Source organism: Neolamprologus multifasciatus, chromosome 7 (genome assembly GCF_963576455.1).
Source record: "Neolamprologus multifasciatus chromosome 7, fNeoMul1.2, whole genome shotgun sequence".
NCBI lineage: Eukaryota > Metazoa > Chordata > Actinopteri > Cichliformes > Cichlidae > Neolamprologus > Neolamprologus multifasciatus.
In genome coordinates this window covers 59,102,421-59,125,936 of record NC_140445.1, presented here as the reverse complement: position 1 = coordinate 59,125,936, position 23,516 = coordinate 59,102,421, and the positions used below count along the sequence as shown (strand labels likewise).

Below are 23,516 nucleotides of genomic sequence, written 5' to 3'. Positions count from 1 at the left end.
AGGATTACACAGAGACAAACCGTAAGACATGACTCTAACGAAAACCCAAAGACTAGAAATTATAAATAATATAATAAACTCAAAAACCCTGGGCTAACACTTTATGTCAGTGGCTTCTATCTCCTCCTTTGGCCAGCCTATTACCCCAGCAGGGTACCTGATCACGGGCAGGGCGTACGTGTTGATGGCCCGGATCTTGTTCATATATATATATATATATATATATATATATATATATATATGCTTTTTAAAAGAGACATTTGGATATGTCAGAGCAGGGAAGGGCCAAATGTACTAAGTAATTGAAAAAGATCTGCCCTTTTTATTTGCCTACACTTCCCACGAGTAGTTCCCATAAACGTTAAGATGTTTTATCCTTCTTTCACAAACATTTATTCAGAGGTCCTGCTTTTGATGCTGCAATCATCAGACATGACACGAGTCAGTTCGTTAGCTCTCTCATTTTACATTTTCAGAAAGGGAAAGCAAGGGCAGTATTTGCGTGAGCGTACTGGTCAAACATTCATGGCGACTAAAAATCTTTAACATCTTGAGTGGATGCACATTCACGCTCCCCGTGGTGTAGTCACAGGTGCATGTGTGATGTTATGTGGGCCTGGCACTTTTATAGAGATAGTGAAAGCGCCGTCTCTGCTCACCATGGTAGTCTTCAGCGCTTCAGTAACCGGTTCTTTCGCCACAACCTTGGATACCTCTAACCTGTCTCTGTCCCGACTTTGCTGCGCCCTCCTCCTCTCTGACGCTTTTAGCATCTGCAGCAGGTTCGGACTGCCTTTGCTTTCCCTTGTTCCACCATTAGCACTCTCCATATCCTCCCCATTAGGTTCAGCTCTGTACTCCTCTTGTGGTTTCAGATACCCATCAGCTAATCCCAGGATCTGGTTCTTTTCCATGTTTCCTCTGATAGTAATGTGTTGAATTAGCTTCTTTCTTCTTCTTCTCTACCCACATATATCTGATATTTCCTCCTCCATAGAGTGTATTTACTCTAAACAGTAGCAGTTCTTGGTTACTTTGACTAAATGTAAAGCAGATAATTGATTTTGGATGCAGTGTGTACAGTGAAAACAGAGATATGAGCACTGCCGCTCGACACGAGGCAAACGTAACCTGGAAATGCAGGAATGTAACTCACTTCCATCAATAAGTAGATGTCAGTTTGTGCCGTCATACAGTCTTTCATGCTAAAAGGACACAAGGAAGCCCTTGCATTCAAGATCTGAGTCATCTGGACTTGCATTTCTTGTTTTTGTGTTGCCTTTGATAACACTGACTCAAATCCCATTAAGGCACATGTGTAACTCGAACAGAGGGTTACATTATAAACAACCAGGCATGATGTCATGTTTACATTAAATGCCACCAGCATCAACAGAGGCCCCGCGGTTCCTGATCACCTGCTCCAATGCCAGGCTGAAAGACACGAGGTGGGATTTTGTATGTAGGTATGGGCAGAAGTGCCTGGGTTTCTCAGATAGGCTGATGTTTGTGTATATAAGGGGTTTGAAACAGTTATCAATCACACTTGGTGTTCCCCTGATGAACTGCACTTACAGAAAGAAAAAACTTTGCAGCAAAGCAGCAGAAACTTTGGATGATAGCCAGTGTATGGCAAGGTAATACATAATGGCCACTGTGAACCAGACTAATAAATATAGCAAGAAAGACAAGTCTTAATGTTCATACAGGGGCACCTGACTGGTGTTTGAAGACAGATTTTACTAACCTTTGTTTTTTTAAAAAAAGGTCCTTTAAGTTTAGTCTGTACAATAGTTTTGTTATGTCTGGTTAAATAGATCGCAGTAGGAAGGTTCCTACAAACAGAATAAAAGGTTCTTCTGTGCAGTATCCAGTGAACTGGACAGAGTTGGTCTTTTCAGGTTTTGACCTTTTAGCCTCCAGGTACATGTTTTTTTTATCCACTAGAGGGTGTAACAGCTCTGCAGGCGTTGGGAGGTGTTTTCCCATCAGCTAAGACAGAAAAACCCTCTGAGAGAGAAGACTTTAAGATGATGTTCAGGACATGTTTGCAGTGCCATGATCGGAGACGAAGCGCCTGGATCTTTCTCTATTTTGAATGATAATGTTATCAGATTTGTAATCTTTTTTTTTTAATTGTACACTAAATACAGATGGAAATATTTAAATTCTCATCTATAAAATGGTGTACTGTTTAAACATTTTATTTATAATACTGAGTATTGTCAAATATAACTTAAATACTCATTTGGATATCAGCTTTCAAACAAAGTATTACCAAATAAAATATGTCTGTCCTGAAACCTGTGAAACTCAAATAGGTTTTAATCAGTTTTGGATCACTGAAAACTCTCTCACCACCTGCAACAGTCCCAGGCAGTGTACAAAATATAAACAGGATAGGTTATAATTATAATGTATTATTATAACAAAATAAATAAGTCTGTAGAATAAAAACATGTCTCCCAAACCTCTTACCGCTGCTGCTCGGCATCAGCTAGGAGCGCGTGCATCTGGACCAAACCAAATCAGGAAATTAGGAGGGGTGAGGCGGTCAGAGGCCACGTTGTTGCCAAAACCAAAATAAAAGCAACGCTAGGAAACAAACATTATTTTATGGAGACAGGTTAATAATGTTTTTTCTGCTGTTTTCTAGGGCCCCCGTCAGTCATGGGCTCTTAGCCAAAATGATCGTCATCATTTTGATTATACAATTTGAACAATATTAACCTACTAAGCTTCTACCTAAGTAGGATTATAGTCTTTGTTCAAGTAGAAAGTCTATTTACTTCTTATTTTTATGTCTAAACTCTTTTGTGGGAGCACTTTTTGAGTGATAAGTCTGTCACAGGACAGATGACTGCACACATGCTAATGCTTACAGCAAATAACTCTTCTCGTTAAAAATGTGAAGTAAATTGTTTTTGGCTGGTAAACTGGATTACAACCTTTCAAACACTTATCTGTATGTGACTTAAGCAACCTCAGCTTGCTGTCTAAGGCCGTGTTCGCACTAATATGTTTTTGTTTGAAAAAGCATCTTTTTCTCTCCGTTTTGGCCTTCCGTCCACACTGAGACGTTGTTTTTGGTCAAGGAAAACAGACCTTTTTGAAAACGCTCTCCAAAGTGGATAAATTTGAAGACACCGTTTTGGCGTTGCAGTGTGAAGGGACGCTTTTGAAAATTATGACGCATTTTAGTCATATGATGCAGTCATGTGATCAATTCAACTAAGATGGCGGACGGCATTGTACAGCAGTTGTTTTGTTTGCTCTCAATTTTGACAGCCTTTTTAAAGATTAATATCAGTTTGTACATGCTCCAGAAAGCTCCAGATAAAACTCAGCACTTTTCCTTGACTTTTCAAAGAACCAGAAAGTAAATAAATGGCAGACAGAAATGACCCAGCTCAATCGTCTTACTTTTCACGCATGCACAGTATCCGGTCGTTAAGTGATGACGTGACGAATCCTACTTCCGGGCCTAAAGTAGTCTGTGTTTAATATGGCTTTTGTGTTGTTAACATGTTTAATGTTATGTATTTTCTTCTATTTAATCTCAAAAAGTTCCTTAAACAGTCAGTGATCACTGGTGACCTCCCTCAACTTTTATTACCGCTAATCATTTATTTAAGCTCAGTTTTTAAAACCTTGGGATGTAACTACAGCCCAGCCCATGCAGCAGTATATGAATGACTAACCTCATATTGTGGATGGATTGTCTCATTTGTTCTCCTGGCTGAAGTTTGGTCCTTTTACAGCATCCTGCCATGCAATTACATTTGTTCCTGACCACCGAGAACACTCACGTTAACTTTTATCGAGTGGAAAAAAAAGTTAGCTTGTTTATATTATGCTAACATAGCTGTGTCGCTAGCGGTCACATAGCACATCATTATATACCAGCTAGCCAAACTTCAATAACCCTACAAACGTCACTGCTGTTTAGTTTTCTGTCTTCATTTATGTTGGAAGTGATAACAGAGCTGTATGTTTTAATTTGTTTCCAAAACCCCACAGTCAGGACATGCTATATTGTATTTAGATAGAAGCTAGCGAGCTAACTTCCTGCTAACTTCTAACTCCGTTAAATGTATAAATTCCGTTTTCATGGATGCCTGGATGTTAAACTCATTTATTACACCTGGTAGAGCAGAACGCTGATCATTTTATTAAAGATGAAAGACTTTAGACAGTTTTTCAACTCTCAGTAATGCCATAGTGATCGTTTGATATATGGACCTGCAGCGGAGTTTAGGCCCAGACACGGCTAGTGACGTCAGACTTAACGACCGGATAGGAACGTAGCGTTTTCAGTGTGGAAGAAAACAACTGAAAAAGATAGTGTGGACGCGGAGCGTTATTAGACCAAAATGCAGTTTTCCAATTTATCTGGATTAGTGTAGATGTAGCCTAGGACTCCTGCAACTGGAGTGTTGTTTTTGGTGGAAAAGCCTGGTATTCAGACCCAAAACCTACAGTTCTTCTAGTGAGTCTGGCTCTAAAAACAAATTAGTCCCTAAAGACTCCCAGCATAAAAAACATGACTATGTTATTTACAGCATCTAAAACAAAACAAACAAACAAAAACAAATGGGTGACATCATCATGGGTGATGGCTACCTCTTTCTTTCGTATACAGCCTGTAATCTTGTGGCAGTAATTTGGTTGGTTTTTTCATATCGGATGATAGCCAATGGGAAACAATTAATATTAGCAAAAATCAAGGAAAAAAAGAGGACACACAGGTTATGACAAATAACTCTGATTCCAAACTGTCATCCTTTTTATTTACACAAATCAGAGAAAAAGAGGGAAGACACAGGCACGTTTAATAATCGCACACGTCTCACATCACAGATTACAGGTTCCATTAATGTGAAATGTAAGTTTAGCACGACACACAGGACACGCATCACTTCACAGCTGCTAATTCTCTTTTCTCCCGTGGATTTAGTATAAAGACATGCTTCATTTTTAGAGCTCAGCTCTAATGCTCTCATTATAGTATAATTTTCAATCACATCTTTTTTAAACTACCTTCACAAAACCATCACAACAAGCACATTTTAAACAACAAACTGCACAAGTTTGTGTAGAAGTAGCAAAAAGAGGAAATAAACAAAGAAATAAAACTCCAAGTGACTGTTATGCAAAAGTATTTTTCAGAGAGTCAGTAAAGCTCATTGAAATTAGTTCCATTTAAGTCTTTGAAAGTTTGACTTTATAGTATGATTATGAGTTAAATCACAGTTTTATTTTCAGTGGAAGAAGGGGGCTGGGGGGATTCTACCACCGAAAAGCAACATGAAGTAATTGCACAACAAGACCACACTTTATCTATGTATCTATGTTTCGAACTTTCGAAATCATTCTTTAAAAGATTTGTCACATTATTCAGACTCCACCACAAACACAGTAAAGCATTTGCACCCCCCGCTCATCGTGCGGTGCGTATGTTCTTGTACTGGCACAGAAGCAGCTGCTTGAAGGTGTTCTTGAAGGTGGCATTGCAGAGGGCATAGCAGGCTGGGTTGATGGTGCTGTTGATGTAGCACAGCCAGTAGCCAATGGTCCACAGCGTGTTGGGGATGCAGGTGGAGCAGAATGTGTTGATAAGCACCATCACGTTGTACGGCGTCCACGTGACGACAAACGCAACCAGGATGGCCATGATGGTGCGTGTGACCTTTTTCTCCCTGGAAGAAATTCCCCTCTTTTTCCACTTTGCCACAGCGTTTTCACTCATAGCGCGCATTGTTACCTGAAAAATGACAGAAGAAGAAGAAAAGAGTTCTATTGCTTCTTTTTAGCGTGTTTGTGTGTGTGTGTGTGTGTGTGTGTGTGTGTCACTCCTGTGTAAGTCCAACATAACCTTCCACACCTGTGTTGGTACCAAATGAGCTGTTCTGAGTATTTCACAAACTGCTGGGATTTTCCAAAACAACAACATGGAAGTTTCAACCACACAAAAATGCTTCATAGAGCTGAATGAATGCAGTCATGCTAGCAACTCTGTGAGGCTGCCATCAGGCACAAAGATCACTTAAATTAAATCTAATATCATTTTATTCCCTTTTTTTTCTTCACCACAGTTACCATCTTCATTTTTATGGTTACCAGTTTACTTGAATAAGATGAGTGGTATTTGGTTAGCTGCTACCTATCTGCTAAGTTACATCAACGGACAGAACATATCGACTATGTTTGTGGTGTTTAGTAATTCAATTTTACTAAAGTTATCTGACTAATAATATGTCCTGTTGTGCTGTTAATTACACCACCTAACTACCCTGTGCTTATTTGAGTTAAATTCAGTTATTTTGTTAAATTTATGTTTGATGCACCCTCAGCACCTCTTTGTGTGTACATTAGCTAGCATTAGCTTACAACTCAGCACTGGACTCTCTTGTCCTAATACTTAATCCAAAAAAAAAACAAACTAAAAAGATTGTGAACTTCTAGATATTTTCTTTATGGTCCAGATTATAAACTGTTCCAGATGTATTCTTTAACCTACAGACACCAAACTTATGATGTCTCTAAAATAAAGACAACTTCTGCTGAGCTAATAAATACGGTGATAAAAAAACCTTTTAATTAACAACAAACTAATTGACATGACCAAACCCATGACTGCTTTAAATTGTAATAAATCTGGCCAATTAAGGATGAATATCTTTTGAGTACCTTAAACAGAGTTTTCGTGACTAGCATTTGAGCGTCAGCTGCTGAGTTTTTCCGAGAAGATGGTTGGGCTTCATTTTTCCCAATATTTGAGTTTTTCCGTGACGAAGGTGGAATGTCAGCATCCTTGGATGTCGAAGCCTGAATGCTATCTGATGTGGAGTCCACCTGGTTGGTTTGGTCTTCCTTGCACGGACCGATTCCGTTCTGTTGCTGTTTCTGCTGGAGCATTTCCTTCTCCTTGCCATCTGCAGCCTCCTCCTGAACCTTTTTTGTTGCAGTGGTGTTCTCACCTCCTTCCTCCTGGCTGTTAGAAGGAGCTTCTCCCAGACTAGTGCCTGAGGTCTTCCTGCTGTCTTTCCTCATGCGGCTGCGACTGGCCTTGGAGATGCGCCAGTAAAGGTAGATCATGATGGCCACAGGTAGGTAGAAAGCCGCGATAGCCGTCCCGAAGGTCACCGCTGGGTTGGAGAAGAACTGGATGTAGCACTCATTGGGTTTCACAGTCCTTCCCCCAACTATGAACTGCCAGAACAAAATTGCAGGAGCCCACAGGATGAAGGACAAGACCCATGCTGCTGCAATCATCAGCCCTGCTATTTTGGTGCTGCGCCGCACTGGGTAGCTAAGCGGTTTGGTGACACAAAAGTAACGGTCAAAACTGATGATGAGCAAGTTCATGACTGAGGCGTTGCTCACAACATAGTCGACAGCCAGCCATAGGTCACACACCACTGCTCCTAGGGGCCAGAACCCAATCACAATGTAGACGGTGTAGAGGTTCATGGAGCAGACACCAATAATCAGGTCTGCGCAAGCCAGGCTGAACAGGAAGTAGTTGTTGATGGTCTGCAGGTTCCTGTTTACCTTTAGAGGAACAACATAGAGGAGGCTGTCAGATGCTAATCTTTTTTGTGCAATGTGATGTGTGTTTTCTCGTTTCTATTAAATTACCACTCTGTGCTGGGTTGCACATGTTCAAGTCTTATCTGTAAGTCTGGCTGTGCTGTTCAAGGTGTCCAGAGATGGATGTTTGAATCACACTCATTAATCATGAAGGATCAAAACAGGAAAACCCCAAACCTTTATAGAGAGCATGACCAGGATGTTTCCGATGACAGTGATCAGACTCAGAGATCCTGCAACGAGAATGATGAGCGCTATCTCCAAAGTCGTGTACGGGCTTCGAGAGAAGAGGCCAGTGCCATTGCTGACACTGATGTTGCTAGTGTGGGATGAATTGAGAATCTCCATGCTGTCCAGCATCCCTTGCATGCTTCAAGCTTCGTTCACATATGTGCAAAACCTGAAAAGAAGAGAGATTATAAAACACAAGTTTTTAGCACTATAGGTTTGCTTTTGTTTTTTTTGTTTTTTGTTTTTTTTTTTGGGGGGGGGGGATTATTCAGCATCTTTCTATGTGTAGATGCAAAATCATGCAAAATTGTGCATAACTTGCAGCATGTAAATGAGTCGCAGGTGTTTTTGTGCTAACAGCTTGCTCCCGGTGAAAAGAACGGACAGGTGTGCAAATAAAGGTCACAGCAGCTTTGTTTACAAAGTCACAGCCACATCTCACAAACAGGAATAACATCTTTGATGCTAATGGAGATGCTGACATGTTGATTCTGAAAAGTGAACAGTTTCAGTAGAATTATTGTGTTAATTAATTTTTTTAAGAACTCTTTCAAATGGATATGCTGCAGTCTTTCCCAGCCCTCACTGGCTTGTCTTTGGGCTGTAGGAAAAATCTGGACCACACTGATAAAACACACACTGTCAGCAGGTTTGAAGCCAGAATCCAGATGACAGACCACTGTAACAGCTGTAAAGCACTGCAGCACCACGGAACAATATCAAATCTTTCATGTTGGTTAAACCTTGCTACATTTTATCCTTTGCTAATATTTATTTTATTTTTCTCTTGTATGTTTAAGCTATGTAAATCTCAAAGGATCTAAAAATAGTGTGTGTGCCCACAAAACAACTTTCAAATGCCACAAAAAGAATGCATATGCAACTGTGCGTGAATCTCCAGCTTTGAGCTTTGTGTGTCTGGCTCCCAGAAATCTTAACCAATCCACTCTTTCCTGGGAGGCTGAACAAGGACATCTACAGTTTACAATTTTCAAAAATGCCCTGAGAGAGTGTCTAATCTTGGCAGGAGAGTTATTTCACAAAGATCAAATTGGTCGCTTCATGCTGCAGGCATCATTTTCTGCTCCTGGATATGTAAAAGGGACTGCCTGGCATATTTGGGTAACATCAAACGTGTGTGTCCACATGAGCTTGTGTGTTTGGCTCTTTCAGACAGATGTCCAAGTAAGTTTTAATAGAAGCTGCGGTTTTTATGTTAAGACAGGACAGATTCTCTGAGGCTAAAGAAGTGTTATCCACAGACTTGTGTCTGCAGTGAGAAAAAAGGGAGGATGGGGGTCTTTTCTTTGGCACTGGAACTGCTTGTTCTGCGAGTTATGAAAGCCTGTTTGGGTGAGCGTACAAACAGTTTCCACTGGGGCCACCCACGCTCGAGATTCAGGCGCTCGTGGTGCTGTCAGGTGATTTAGATAAAAGCATTCAGTAAATAACAGATGATATGCATATGGGGATACCGCTTCTTTTAAATTACTACCGAGCCGTGTATTTAAAATTACCCCGGGCAGGCAAAACATACCAATTGTGTATCTCAATTGTTAAGCATCATTACTGTTACTATTATATTAAAAATGAAGAAACATCAGAAATAGTGGCAAAACAACGTGATTAACTAGTCTGTTCTGATCAGAGAATCAATAAAAAGATACTTAGTTGAGACCACGAGGGTTGGTGCATACTGCTAAAACCCTGTAAGTGACTCCATTAGGCCACATGATAACATCATACTGTACCTGAAAGATGTTTCCTTCCTGCTCTTACAGCCAGATTAAACTTTATTACAGCATCTTAAGCTCCATCGCTTACTCATTAAAGACCCATTCCGGGTCTTTTTGGTCACAGATACAAAAAGAGCGTGTGTGTGTGTGTGTGTGTGTGTGTGTGTTTGTGTGTCTGTGTGTGTGTGTGTTTGTGTGTCTGTGTGTTTGTGTGTTTGTGAGAGAGAGTTCAGAGCCTAACGGTGATGATTTGTAAAGTCAGAAAAATGTAAAATTGATGCACATCAAAGGGAGGACAACAAAAGGTAGGATGTTACATTTGAGTGTTAAGGACTGACTTTGGCTCAAGGTCAAATTTATGATCATATCATTCATCAATCACTTCTCATTAATGAATTGAGAGCAATGAACTGACAGTGGCACTTTTAAGTAAAAATACTTGTACTACGGTACATAAATATTATCATAAAAATACAGTTAGCTTTATGGACATGCTGATGGGAGCCTGTTCTTACTTTGTTGTTAAGTCAGTTATATTCATAACAGCACACTGCATTTTAAAAGCAGTTCACGTGTTTTTTTTCTTTAAAGAGTTTTTAAAGAAAAATATGAAGTCTCTTATATTTACAGAAAAAGTGCACGAAATGTGATATTTGAAAGTGAAAAAAGAAATGACTGCTTATCTTAAAAAGAAGCTGCAAGCAGCCTGCCCTGACTTAATACTCATTTCTTTATGGGCCTCCATGATAAAGGAGCCCATAAAATTTTTAATAGGTCAGCTGTATTCTATGAACAATAAAGATATCTCTATCTATAAAAAGGTATTTTTGGTTACTGCTTCATTTTCTAAGAATAATAAATTCACATGTTTGATTTGGCACATGCCCTTCCGGATGTGACCCTCTCCTTTGTCCGGGTTTGGGAGCAGCATTAGGACACACTAGCTTGTAACACCCCGAGGCTGATTTTGTGCCTCGTCCCTGTCAAACTGGGGATCTGTTGCTGTAAAGCAGTTGTGTCAACCACTACACCTCGTAGCCACAACAAATGTCTTGTATCTATAGAAGAGCAATAACACAATTCTTGGAGAAGAAACTCTCTCGACATGCCAAGCAACTGGTTGTACAAAGGTTCACAATAGTTAAAATAACTGGATGCATTATTTTAAGTAGGTAGGTTTTTACATTAGGTATTCTCTTGCAGTTGTACTTGAATGCAGCACTTATGTGTCAGTCAGATGTGTTTAACTTTATGTAGCTGTTCTAGTGACTTTACTGATTAGCCGAGTAAATTAGCTTAATTATCAAGTTGCTCAGTGGGCTTAGCCAGAGATTTTCCACCGTGATGTAGAGTTCGCTAAGGAGATTGTTGCCTCCTCTCAAGGCCATCCTCACTTCTTCTCTCTTCACACTAATAAGACCTACATTACTGGATCTCCCTAATTGGTATGCAGGGCTACTGGAAAGAGTCACAGAGGCAAACCATATTTCTTTGACAGGCACAGAAACATAGTAATTAGATCCAGCAGATGCTGCCTGCAACAGCTGCACCGGTAATATGGTTCTAGGATACAGTCCTCTGACTGGGCGAGCTCGGTTTAAAAAAGTCTTTGATACCATGAACGATACACCGGGCGGCTGCAGACTTACTGCCGGATGAGGAGTGGAAACAGCAGGTTTGTTTGCAGAGAAAAGAGCAGGTATGGAAACACGTCTGCAACTGCAGATGTTTCACAGCGCTTACGGGATTTAATGGCTACAGGGATCAAAGTGTGGTAGCTCCGTTTTATATTGATCTGTGCCATAAAATGCAACACCACACTGAATGTTTAAACAGGATTTTAAATGAAATAAATACGTATAGCACAAACAGTTTCAGTTAGTTTAATTTGTAAGGTCAACATTTCATGAATTTAAAAAGTGTTTTTTTTTTTGTCACCGTCACGTTTCGCAGCAAATGTTCCTTATGTTATGGCACTAATTCATACTTGTTTTTTTCATCTCAGAGAACTGTGTCTTGAATGTGAAAAGTGGGAAATTTCACATCAGCCTGAGTTTCGGCTTCACAGAGCAGTGCAACTGAGAGAAGAGAAAACCACTGAAAGCCCAGTGTAGCACTGAGAGTGAGCCTGGTAGCACTGGTGGGAGAAAACACAAAAATACCACAGCAACTAGAGAGTGAAGGTTTATAAAAATAAAACTGAGAAGTTTCAAGTTGGTGAGTTAGAGGAAATTTCCCATTTAAACAATTTGTTTTTTTGTTGTTTTTTTTGTAATAAGGGGATTCCTCGGGAGCGCGGAAACCGGGGAATCCAGAGTCTGAATCTGATGCTGAGTGAAGCCTTTTGTGTCAGGAGAGAAATTAAGATTAAACATCTCCTAAAAGGTCTCAGGGGAACAATAGACGCCAGGTTTACTTTGCTCTCAATCCAATCTTTATCAGGAAACTGAACTGAACAACAAGTCACGGATAAAATGTCAATCAATATATTGATGTATCATTATAATGCTTTAACATTTCATGTGAGACTGTTTCTTTAAAGAATATCCTCAGCTGACTTTGTTTCCTTTGAATCAAAGTGGTTATAAAAAATTTTTAACATCCCAGTAAAGTTCCCGTGGGAATAAAAATTTAGGAAAACATTTCCCATCTATTGACTCTACCGCTGCCTCAGCGAGCAGACATTAAATCTGTTCCATGGAAGTTTTTCCAAGTTTGCATAATTTTTCTAAAAGAGTGTTCTTACCTGCAGCAGTTTGGTAGAAATCTGCAGAAAAATCTTATCTTACCTCATCTGCAGAGAACGACACAGGTGAGCTGTTTTGAAGTCGTCCATGTTACTCTCTCTTCTCCCGACACACTGGAGCGGAGAGCAAAGAAGAAAGTAACCTGACATTCATGACGCTCCTCCTCTGACAAGAACCAGTGTGTGTGTGTCTGTGTGAGAGAGACAGAGACAGAGTTTGTTTGTGTGTTAGAAATATAGACGGATAGAGTAGGGAGGGGTTTGTGGGAGCTATTAGTGACTGTGGTGCTGAATCCCTCAAGCTAGGGTTGCAAGTTTCAGTAAGCAGGAGATGGAGACGGACGGAGAGAGAAAGAGAGATGTTTGTTTCAGGACCGTGGAGAGCACTTGCCTCTGTGGTACAAACACATCATATTCTCCAGAGCTGTAGGCAATCAAGTGGAGAGAAGTATGAATGGATCTGGGATGAGATAAAATGGTAAAGCACTATTAAAAAAAGAGGACAAAGAGAGAGGTTCGCTCTGTTACTCTGTTGCTGCAGGACGCTAACCTTTCAGACTGTTGTTTTGACCTTTTAACCAAACTGGTGACGCAGACTGCCCCAGTTGGTAGATGACCTTACTTTGATGGAATTACCACTGAGGATAATGGTCCCTGTCCACAAAACAATACAGTAAATGAAACAAGGACCGTGCTATCAAATAAACCAGAGTCCTGCATGTAACATAATTGCTATGAGAAAATATCAGATGATTTATTGTGGTTGTCCCATCCAGACTTCGAGCCCAACCACAGAACATTTGAAATTCTGAGTATCATCACAGATGTATTTTTGTTTGTTTGTTTGTTTGTTGTTATTTTTACAGTTATATCTTTGAAAACTGCATTGATAAGGACATAAGCGCCACCTCTACTATTTCTTCATTTGTCAAGAACACAAATCAATATCATTGTCTGTCTGTCTGTCTGTCTGCAGTTGGGTGTGTTTGTTTCCTGTCTCCTATAAGCCAATTTCTCCGGTTTCCAAGAAACTCTGGCATGTTTTATTATCTTGAGTAATTATAAATATTAAAAAATATATATATATATATGGTGGTAGGTATGGATCATTTCATCTTTCATCTTTTACAGCAATAACAAATTTCCACAAAAAGCTGATCTTAAAGAGGATGTGTAGGCTAATGCTAATTTTCAGCATCATAATTTTATCCTTGGCCTCAACTAGAGCAGCTATGCATGAGTTACAGATCAAAATAATCCTTCTTGCTTGTACAGTGGAGTTTAGTGCACCTGAAACAAGTCATTTGAGTTCCCATCTCATTCCCTTTAAGCTAGCTTGTTTCTAATTAGCTGCCACTGAGAAACAGAAGGTTTGAACAGCAGGTAGGTGAGACTTTGGTTGAGTGGAGTTGTGTGGCTGAGATGACCATACTAGGGATATCTTCACTCTGAATGAGTAAATTATAGTTAAGATAGAAAAAAATGGTGAAACAAAGCCTTTAGAGCTCTCTGATAAATGTTTGGCTCATATGGATAGAAAAAGACACAAGTAAAAGCATGAAATATAAACATTTATCCATTTTTATTATTTTTATTAATTTTTGACAATATTTAATCTTTATTTTAAAAAAATGTTATTTTTTCAGTATGACCTGAATACAAGCAGAGACATTATAATAATGATACTTACAGGAAATTATTATTTGTAACTATAGCTGCATATTTTTAAACAGTGCATTGATTTTTCTGATTTGAAAAAAACTGATGAAGACTCAAACATTCAATTCAATTTTATTTATATAGCATCACAAGAACAGTTGCCTCAAGGCACTTTAATTTTGTAAGTAAAAGCCCTGGAACAATACAGTGAAAACAGAGAATCATTTAGAAGGAAAAACTCCCTTTTAACAGGAAGAAATCTCCAGCAGAACCAGTCTTAGGGAGGACAGCCATCTGCTGCGACCGTTTGGGGTTAGGTGAGGTAGACAGGACAAAGACATGTTGTGGAAGAGAGACAGAAGTTAAAAATAACTAATAATCAAAAGCAGAGCAGTGTATAAACACAGTGAGTGAAAAAGGTGGCATTTAATGTCATTTACATTGAAAGGATTTTGAGCTATCATCAAATGCTAACTTGATAATATCAACTAATAATTAGAAACTACATGTAATTGAAAACAGCTGATAGACATTTATTGAAAAGCTGGACTTGGAGAACAATACATAAGAAGACAACACTTTCACACATGTGCAGTAAACACACTGCTCAAAAACGTAAACGAACACACCAGATCTCAACAGGGAAAAAAATAATGCTCTATACTGATATGGAGTGGTTGATGTGAATGTGTTTGTAAAGACTTGGCACATTCACATACGCTTGGAACATTGTTCTGTTGGGGCATCTTGGACTAAAACTGGGCTACCTTTAGCTACGTGTTCATGTGTTTTTAACTAAGAGGATCTAACGTTCAGTCCTGTGAAAAACTAAGCACACCCAAGTACATGGTAGAACTGCCTTAAGCACTAATGACTTGAATTAGTGGTTTTCTGGATGACTTTATTAGCCTCTCCAATCACAGTGGACGAATTTTGGTCCACTCTTCTTTGCACTTCAGTTCACTGAGGTTTATGCACAGCGCATCGTTCCAATGAGGTGAATTTATTGTGACGTCAACTCATGGAGCAGTTGTGTCACTTTATTAAAATACGCATGGAGACAATAGGGAGGTATTGATCTTTTCCCCTAACACTGGCCAAAACTATTCTAGTGTGTGGTTAATTTGGACCTGAAACACAGACTTGAAATTAACCTTAATAAACAGGAAATGAACCTTTATTTGGGTGCAGCAGAAAATCCAACAGGCAGCTTAAAACGTATTCCATATATTTTTTTAAAAAGTGGGAAGGGGGTTTAAACAGAGCACAAAGAAAACAGCAACAATATGACACAATAAGTAATTGATACAAACTGAAGCCTTAAATACATGCATGAGGTAATCAAGGGAAGCAGACACAGGTGGGAAAGAAGACACAGATGAAACTAATTAACACATCAATGAAGTAAAACCTTACATGGCTGTACATACACATTAAATAAAAATAAATTAATAAATAGAAATATTGGTGTATTTTTCTGTATATAGTAACCATTTGTACATAGTCCAGTATTCTTGCTTGTCTGTCTTCATTCAAAAGCCCAAAATTCTTTCATGAAGTATACATGTATGAAAGGAGGACAGAAAGAAACCATAGTGGATCTGCTGCTTTAGGGTATATGATATTACACACATCACACATGCTGTTATTATGTAACAGCATGTGTGATAAAAAGCTACATACATTGTCCTCTCGCTCTCCCCTCTCTTGCCAGTTCCCAAACTTCTAAAAATGTGAATCTTGCTATGAACCGCTCATGCATGCAGTGAAAGAACAGAAAACAATGAGGCTCCTCTCTCTCCTCGCCTCCTCACAATATGAAGAAAAGCTCTGAGACAGCAGGAAAACGAGGTCATCTACTTGGAGCCCCAGCAGCTATTTGAATGGAGAAGGGTCACACACAATACCATGCATTTTCTACTGCATTCTGCTCATAGCAAAGATGCAGAATGTATGTTTTAAAAGTCAAACGGACTCGTGATCTCTGGTTAATTGCATGCTGCCTCGTGTGCTAATAGCATAATGTTCATCATGATCGGCGGACATTTACTGTAAGTCTTCACCAAGCCCCGAGCAAATCGTGACTTTCTAATCTCCTCTGCTGATTCATTAAAGAAAGGCTATAATTCATCAGTGCGTTTGAGCACAGTTGAGATTTGGGCCACTTGGATTATTGTCAAGCGCTGGCACTGATATGACCTGTACATAAATTAGTGCTGGATTGCATATCTTGTTCTTTACCATTAGCGCCAATCACACAAGCTACATCTTGTGTAATTGGCGCTAATGGGACAGACAAACAGCTACACACAAGATGTTCTAAAACAAACAAATGCTTCATGAATTTAGGAGCTCTTCCCTGTCTCCTCAAAGTACGATCAGATCCCTCAAACACGTGCCCATGATCATTTTGTGTGAGACTAGAAAAGAAACAAAATAACAGCAATATGTAATATTTAGAATCACACGTGTCATTCGGTTTTACCGCAGAGATTTCTCTTCTGGCTATAGAATTTTTTGGGGGTCACGATGGAGGAGCGTGTGACTCTTATTGTACAAAAGCCTTTTATCGTTTCTTGTGTTTGAGAATTCTGGAAATATCTTCTGAAGGCTTTGCACTGTGACGCTGTTATTGTAGCAAGAGAAGCAGAAACTTCTCAGATAAATATCAGTTCAGAACTTCCAACGTGTCAGCAGCATGTAAACACAGAATATATCAAATGAAAGATGGGAATATTCTGGCTCCATGCTCACAGCTGCTGTTGACTTATTCCAACATTAAAGTCTGTCACTGTCCTGTTGTTGAGTTTTGGTTTCTGCTTTGATTTTATTCTTGTATTCTTGTGTTCCCTGTGGTTTGCTTCCCTCTATCTTGTCATCATGTGCTTTTGTCCTCCATTTTCCCGTGTCTTTGTCAACTTGTGTCAGTGTTGGTTAAGGTTTGCCTCATGTGTCTTGTTCTTGTTTTACTCCCGTCATCATATCCGCTGGCCTCCTTAAACCTTTGTTATTTCTCAAATTTCTCAAATTTGTGCCTCCCATGTCTACTTTGGCCTCCTGCCTGTGAACTGGAAAGGAAACTTTCATATTTGAGGATGTGTCAGTTCCTAAAATGCATCAGGAGGACAGAGGAGTGACGAGGCTTGCCAGAGGAGCTGTAATTGAGGATGCATAGGTGTATCCTTTGTAGAAGTGTTTTTACCTTCAACATGTAGAAGAGGTCCTGTACAAATCCCATATTTTATTCACATTAGAAAATACGAAACATACCAAATGTTTAAAAGGAGAAAATGAACAATTTTAAGAAAAATGTGAATTTGATGGTGTAAACACGACTCAAAGCTGTTGGGACAGGGCCACTGTGTATGTGCATCCCCTCTTCTTTTAGCCTGTAAACATCTGAGAACTGAGGAGACCAGCTGCTGGACTTCTGGGAGAGGAATGCGGTCCTATTTTTGTGTGATGTAGGATAATAACTGTCAACAGTCCTGGATCTTCTTTGTCGTGTTTTTTTATTTCAAGATGGCCCAAGTGTTATCAGTTGGTAAAAGGTCTTGACTCCAGGCAGGTCAGGTTCTAATAGCTCCAGTAGGAGGCAGTTTAGCATTTTCTTGCTGAAATATGCAAGGCCTGAAAAAGACACTGTCTGGATGAGACCGTAATTTGATCCAAAACCTGTATATACCTTTCAGGCACCAATGGTGCCTTTCCAGGTGTGTAAATTGCCAGTTCCATGGGCACTAATACACCCCCATGTCATCAGAGATGCAGGCTTTGAGCTGAGCACTGATAAAAGGTGGATGGTCTCTCTACTCTTTAGTTTAGAGGACACAGCATCCACATTTTCTAAAAAAGATTATTTAAAATTATGATTCATATGACCAAAGAACAATTTCCACATTGCCTCAGTCCATTATAAATGAACTTTGGCCCAAAGAAGACAGCAGTGTTTCTGGATCATGTTCACATATTGCTTCTTCATTATATGACAGAGGCTTAAACTGTATTTGTAGATGGCACGGTGAACTTTGTTCAAATACAGTGATTTCTGGAACAATCACAGGCATCCAATATTGATTTTGGGTTTTGACCTTTGCACACGCATTTTCTGAAATGTTTGACATTAGTATGTACTGCAGATAATGAGATAATTCATTATGGAGCATTATTCGGAAATTCTTTGAGGGTTGGTGAACATCTGCCCATCTTTTCTTCTGAAAAACTCTTTCTCTCTAACAGAAACTCTTTCTATAACCAGTCATGTTACTGACCTGTTGCCATTATAACATAATTAGCTGCAAAATCTTCCTCCAATTGTTTCTTTTTTGTATCACCTACTTGTCCAGTCTTTTGTTGCCACTCCTCAACTTTTGTTTTGTTGCTGTCATCAAATATCAAAATGAGCTGATATTTTTCATTGGGTCGTAAAGAAAATCTCAGTTTAAACATTTGATGTTTCCTTTGTTCTACTGTGAATAAAATGGATTTATGAGACTTGTAAATCATTGTATTATTTCCATTTTAAACAGTGTTCTAATGTTTTTGCAAGTGGTGTTGTGGATGCTCAACTTCATCATCAAACGTTCTCCCATTTGTTGTGTGTGTATGTGTGCCAAACAACTTTCTAAATGATCCTGAGTAATCTTCATAAAAACACAGATGAAAGTTTTTCTTTCTATTTAAACATCCCTATCTCCCTCACCAGTTCTGAGCTCCTGCTGATTAGTTGTTTCTTGACTCTGGTGCCACCTGGAGGGCTGATTGTGGAGGGCCAGCAACTCCTGGTCCTGCCCCCTCTGCCTTCTTGATCTGCAGATGACTATCATGTAGAAGTGGGTGAACCATGCTTCACCTTTTAATAATAATAATAATAATAATAATGGATTGCATTTATATAGTGCTTTTCGAGACCCTTAAAGCACTTTACAATTACACTATTCATTCACTCTCACACACTGGTGGAGGCAAGCTACAGTTGTAGCCACAGCTGCCCTGGGGCAGACTGACAGAAGCAAGGCTGCCATATTGCGCTATCGGCCCCTCTGTCCATGACCAGTAGGCGGTAGGTGAAGTGTCTTGCCCAAGGACACAACGACCGAGACTGTCCGAGCCGGGGCTCGAGCTGGCAACCTTCCAATTACAAGATAAACTGCCAACTCTTGAGCCACGATCACCCCAAATTGCCAGCAAAGTCATAACACACAAAGCAAAACCAGAAATATTTGAACATTTAAGTGTGTTATGGTGTCTTGGGTTTGTGAATTAAACTTTCACAAAACTAATTCATGACTTCCTCCTATTCTGTGGCACAAATAATGTGGTTAGCAAGAGGTGAGGGTCTTTCTTTGGTTGTGTGTGTGTGTGTGTGTGTGTGGGGGGGGGGGGGTTGTACCACCACATGCAGATTTATGACTGCCAATGAAAAGCTTGTGGTGTTTACATAATACCAATGCAATCCGATGTTGTCACCAGTACATTAGGTAGTTGCTGATTATTTTGCCATTTATTCTTGATATTTAAGGCTCTTTGTGCAAAAACACAGAAACCTGTTTAACACATATACGCATGCAAACACAATAATAGTCTCCCTCAGAGCCCCTGATCTCTGTGGAGCAAAGTGAACGTGCTGACACGCTCACTTTGCACTCAGTTTAAAAAGTTCAAAGACTTCCTGTTCCTCGCGAGTTACACTGACAGGAAGAAAAAAAACATGCCACACCCTCCTCTGAGAGCCTGACATATGTTTTCTGACAATTATTAAAACAGGGGGGTTTTCCTGTTGATTTTTGCACATTGTACATGCAAAAGGGGAATCTTTCCATGATTACTTAGTGTAGACTGGAAAAATGATGGTTCTAGTTTGCATGACATAGCCATCTCCCAAGGAAATCACATGTAAATTGAGGATATGAATTCTAACCACATCTGTACCCTGTCCCATCCTGTGTATAAACAAAATGATTACGCGTACAATGGTTCACGAAAGGTCGAGCTGACATTAGGAGAGCAGGATTTTGATTTCATCGCCCTCCGTATTCACAGGTCTATGCGTGTTTCAAATTATTAAATTCAAAATAATGGCCCATAAAATAAACTCCTAAACACGACTAAAATCCTGTTTTCATACTCTACTTTTTTCCTTTTTTTTTTTTTAGCTGCACAGATTTCAGGTGCTTTGGTCACAACACTCATTTGAATTCTTGGATGTGGTCATTGGGAGAGGTCAACCACAGGGTGTAGCCCTCATTTGTGGACCTAAGCTTATCCGTCCACCACCTGACAGCCGCACAAGAGGCCTGACGGTGTCCCAATGATTGTCCCATTGTCCCAATAATTTCTAACTTATTTATGGCAAAATCAAATCGCATTCACAATTCAAATGCTGGTTATTGAGAAATACTTCAGACTGTCATTGACTGTCTCCTCCTTTATCACCTGTAAGACCTATAGAAACTAGTAGGAGGAATTCATATATTGTGTTTTTAGGTTTTTGAAATGTTGTTTTTATGTTGGAAGAAAAGACTGTAGTCTTTATAAAAAGATTTGACATTTTTCACTGTAGACCTTTTACATTTTGACATGCAGAGTAGGGAAGGCTCAAGTGTGATAATTCAATTTGATTAAGCGTCCTAAAGAGCCATGACCATAAACCACGATGCACAAATCCAGGACCTACCCACGAGTAATATCCCTGTGGGTTCCCTATCATGACCAGTCAAAATATTCGTGGTGAAAATGATCTCTAAGGAATACAACTGATAATAGAAATTATATGGACAAAAGTTTATGAAAGGCAAAAATCTATATGTGAAATACTCAAAATGAGCAAACTTTTCTACATTAAAAGCATGTCACAGCTTTTTTTCCCCACAAGCTTCATATGCAAACATGTTACTGAATGTCCAGAACTCACGACAGAGGCTTGCAATGCAAAACAGCCCCGACATCACAGGCAAAGTGTGAATTATTCTGCGCTCTCTCACACACAAACACTTCTACGTTGCACAGTTCCACAAAACAAACAAGTGCCACCTAATTGCAGCTGATTTGCCTAAATTATCATGTGATTTTCAGACACTACAAATGTTTGCAACACACCAGAAAAACTCTCCAGCTTCTCTTTTTTAAGACCTGACATGAAATCAAGAGCTTTTCTGTCAGCAGTGTAAATGCATGAATTCATTTCTAAGAACATATTTCACTTCATAATACAACGTGAAGTTCTTTGTGTTAGTAAATTAGTATTTGCTAGTTTCATTTGATAGTAATTCAAATTAAGAAATGTTACTGTAAGCATGCTATCAAATTCGTGCAAAGATATTGTGGATGTCACAATCAGAGGACGTTTATTTATAAGTTGTTTATCCTTGCTCGTGAAAAATGCACAAGGTCATGGGAGAGTCTGTCATCAACAGTCAGGTCACAGATAAGTGTGACCTCACTAAGAGTGCATCCAAATGTCTGCAAACTCTACATTGCACCTACTCTGGACCGCAGCAAAATGACCAACATGCCTCAAGAAGACTGCATGAATGAAGAGCAGCTGCTTGAACATTACCGAGATGCTCTTCATACAGAGTCCTCGTGGCATACAATATGCAGAAATGTTAAGATTTATCTAATAAAACATGTTTCCTAACCAAATTGTAGTCGTTATTTTGACATTTTGTTAATTGAAATATTTGCACTCTATTTGCAATAAAAATGGTTGAGCTACAGCTGGTATAAAAAAGTTTACATACACTCATCATAGGCATGAATTTCATGGTAATTTGGAGCTATTTGTGATCTTTAAACAGTTCTTTTTCCAGCGTGGAATGATTGTACAGGAGACATCTTTAATGACTTCAAAAAAACAAGAAGTGAAATTTGAGTTTTCCCTAATCCACATGGTCAAAAATACACAAACAGGCTAATATAATTCCATACACTTTAGATCTGGATGAATGTTCCTTAGCGTTTGCATCTTGCACCAAACACTATCACCAAGCTTCTGCCATAATCCTGGATGGCTATTTGATCACTCCTCTGCTACCAGAATTGGTAGAATTCATTTAAACTGGTTTGTTTCTTTGCACATACCACACTTTTGAAATGTAGTCTACAAATTACCAATAAGATTGAGGTTGAGTTTTTCCGTCTATTTCGTCTTTGTGTGACAGATGCAAAGCAATGGATGGAACCCTTGGTCACCTTTTCTGGTCTTGCCCCACACTCAGGAGTTTCTGGGCAGAGATATTTAATATGTATAACCGGATTTATGACTTAAAATTAGAGCTGGATGGTGTACTTGCAGTGCTAGGCTGCTCCCTAACCTCATTGGCGCTCAGACGTCTTCTTCAGAAAGCCTTAATGTTTGGCATGATTGTAGCTAAAAGACTTATTCTTAGAGCCTGGAAATCACCATCTCCTCCACTGTTCAGGGCTTGGCTACGTGAGATGATTGCTTGTTTGTATATTGAAGAGGTTCGTTATCATTTGGCTGACACCCATTTTAAGTTTGTTGAAATCTGGGGCCCTTTTCTCAATTATATTAATGGGAATTTAACATAAACTTTAACCCATTTGACTGCACTTTGTGTTTGTGTGAAACTGCACCTCTGCCGGACCCTGATTCCTTCCTGGACATGTTTCCACATCTTCTGGTCTTGGTGAACTCTCTGTTGCCCTGTCTAAACTCACACAGGAGATCATCTTTTTTGGACAATGGTGTTTCTTTTGAACTTTTGATTCACGTGTGACGTTATGTAACTTTGAACTTAAAATCTTATAAATAAACATTTAAAGAAAAAAAGAGAGAGATTGAGGTTGAGGCTTTGAAGTAGTAGTAGTAGAAACTTAATGTTAGCCTACCAGTTTTTTGTGTGCGTTTGGGACAGGGGCGTAATTTCCAGGGGGGTTATGACCATTTAAGTGGAATGTACTAGTACCACTGGCAGCAAAACAACCCCAGAATACAATGCTACCACCATCATGCTTGAAAGATGCCACAGTGTTCTTAGGTTTGCAAAGCTCACCTTTACTTCTCTGAACATGCATCATTGTGGCCAAATAGCTCAATACTTGTCTAACTAACCATAGTACTTTTGCCCAGAAGGAATTTGGCTTGTCCGTGTGGGCAACTGCAAATGTTAGTTAAACTTTAAGGTTCTGATTTTGGAGCAGGAGTTTCTCTCAGTTCACAGTGATGTAAAACTTGCTTTGCTGTGACCAGTGACCCTGGTTTTTCAGCAGTCTCCAGTTCATGGCAGGCTTGAGACATGGTGGTTCCTAAGTTGTACTTGAACATCCTAACCCATTTCCTCTCATCTGAGGGTGACAGATTGTCTTTTTCCAGACTTTGGCAAAGTGGTAACACATCTGAACATCTTGTACTTATGTACAGTTGTTTGAACTGATGATGTTAGGATCTGCAGTTGTCTGGAAATGGCTCCTAGAGACTTTTGTGACTTGTTTAAATCTGCTATTGTGTCCAATTAGTGTTGTCAAGCAAATCCTTTTTATGCTGCAATAGAAAATAACAGCTGTAGTCAGTCATAAGCACAAATAAG

At 39.4% G+C, this 23,516-nt stretch overlaps 1 protein-coding gene across 1 annotated transcript; it reads right to left on the bottom strand.

Annotated features, from left to right (window-relative positions):
* Nucleotides 1-4,297: 4,297 nt before the first annotated feature.
* On the bottom strand, nt 4,298-12,817 carry LOC146515691 (muscarinic acetylcholine receptor M2-like). Its single transcript, XM_085168025.1, has 4 exons — nt 12,350-12,817; nt 7,771-7,993; nt 6,691-7,554; nt 4,298-5,764 (listed from the first exon to the last, which is right to left on the bottom strand). Exons 2-4 carry the CDS (start codon nt 7,960-7,962, stop codon nt 5,441-5,443), a joined length of 1,380 nt encoding a protein of 459 aa, XP_085024151.1. The 5' UTR covers nt 7,963-7,993; nt 12,350-12,817; the 3' UTR covers nt 4,298-5,440.
* Between the last annotated feature and the right edge of the window lie 10,699 nt (nt 12,818-23,516).

Bases quoted from the DNA above. Each gene is read 5' to 3' on its own strand.
- LOC146515691 (XM_085168025.1), bottom strand. From the start codon at position 7,962: ATGCAAGGGATGCTGGACAGCATGGAGATTCTCAATTCATCCCACACT. The intron at 7,555-7,770 runs GTTTGGGGTTTT...GTTCCTCTAAAG, and splicing joins TGGTCATGCTCTCTATAAAG to GTAAACAGGAACCTGCAGAC. The intron at 5,765-6,690 runs GTACTCAAAAGA...GTCATTTTTCAG, and splicing joins TCACGAAAACTCTGTTTAAG to GTAACAATGCGCGCTATGAG.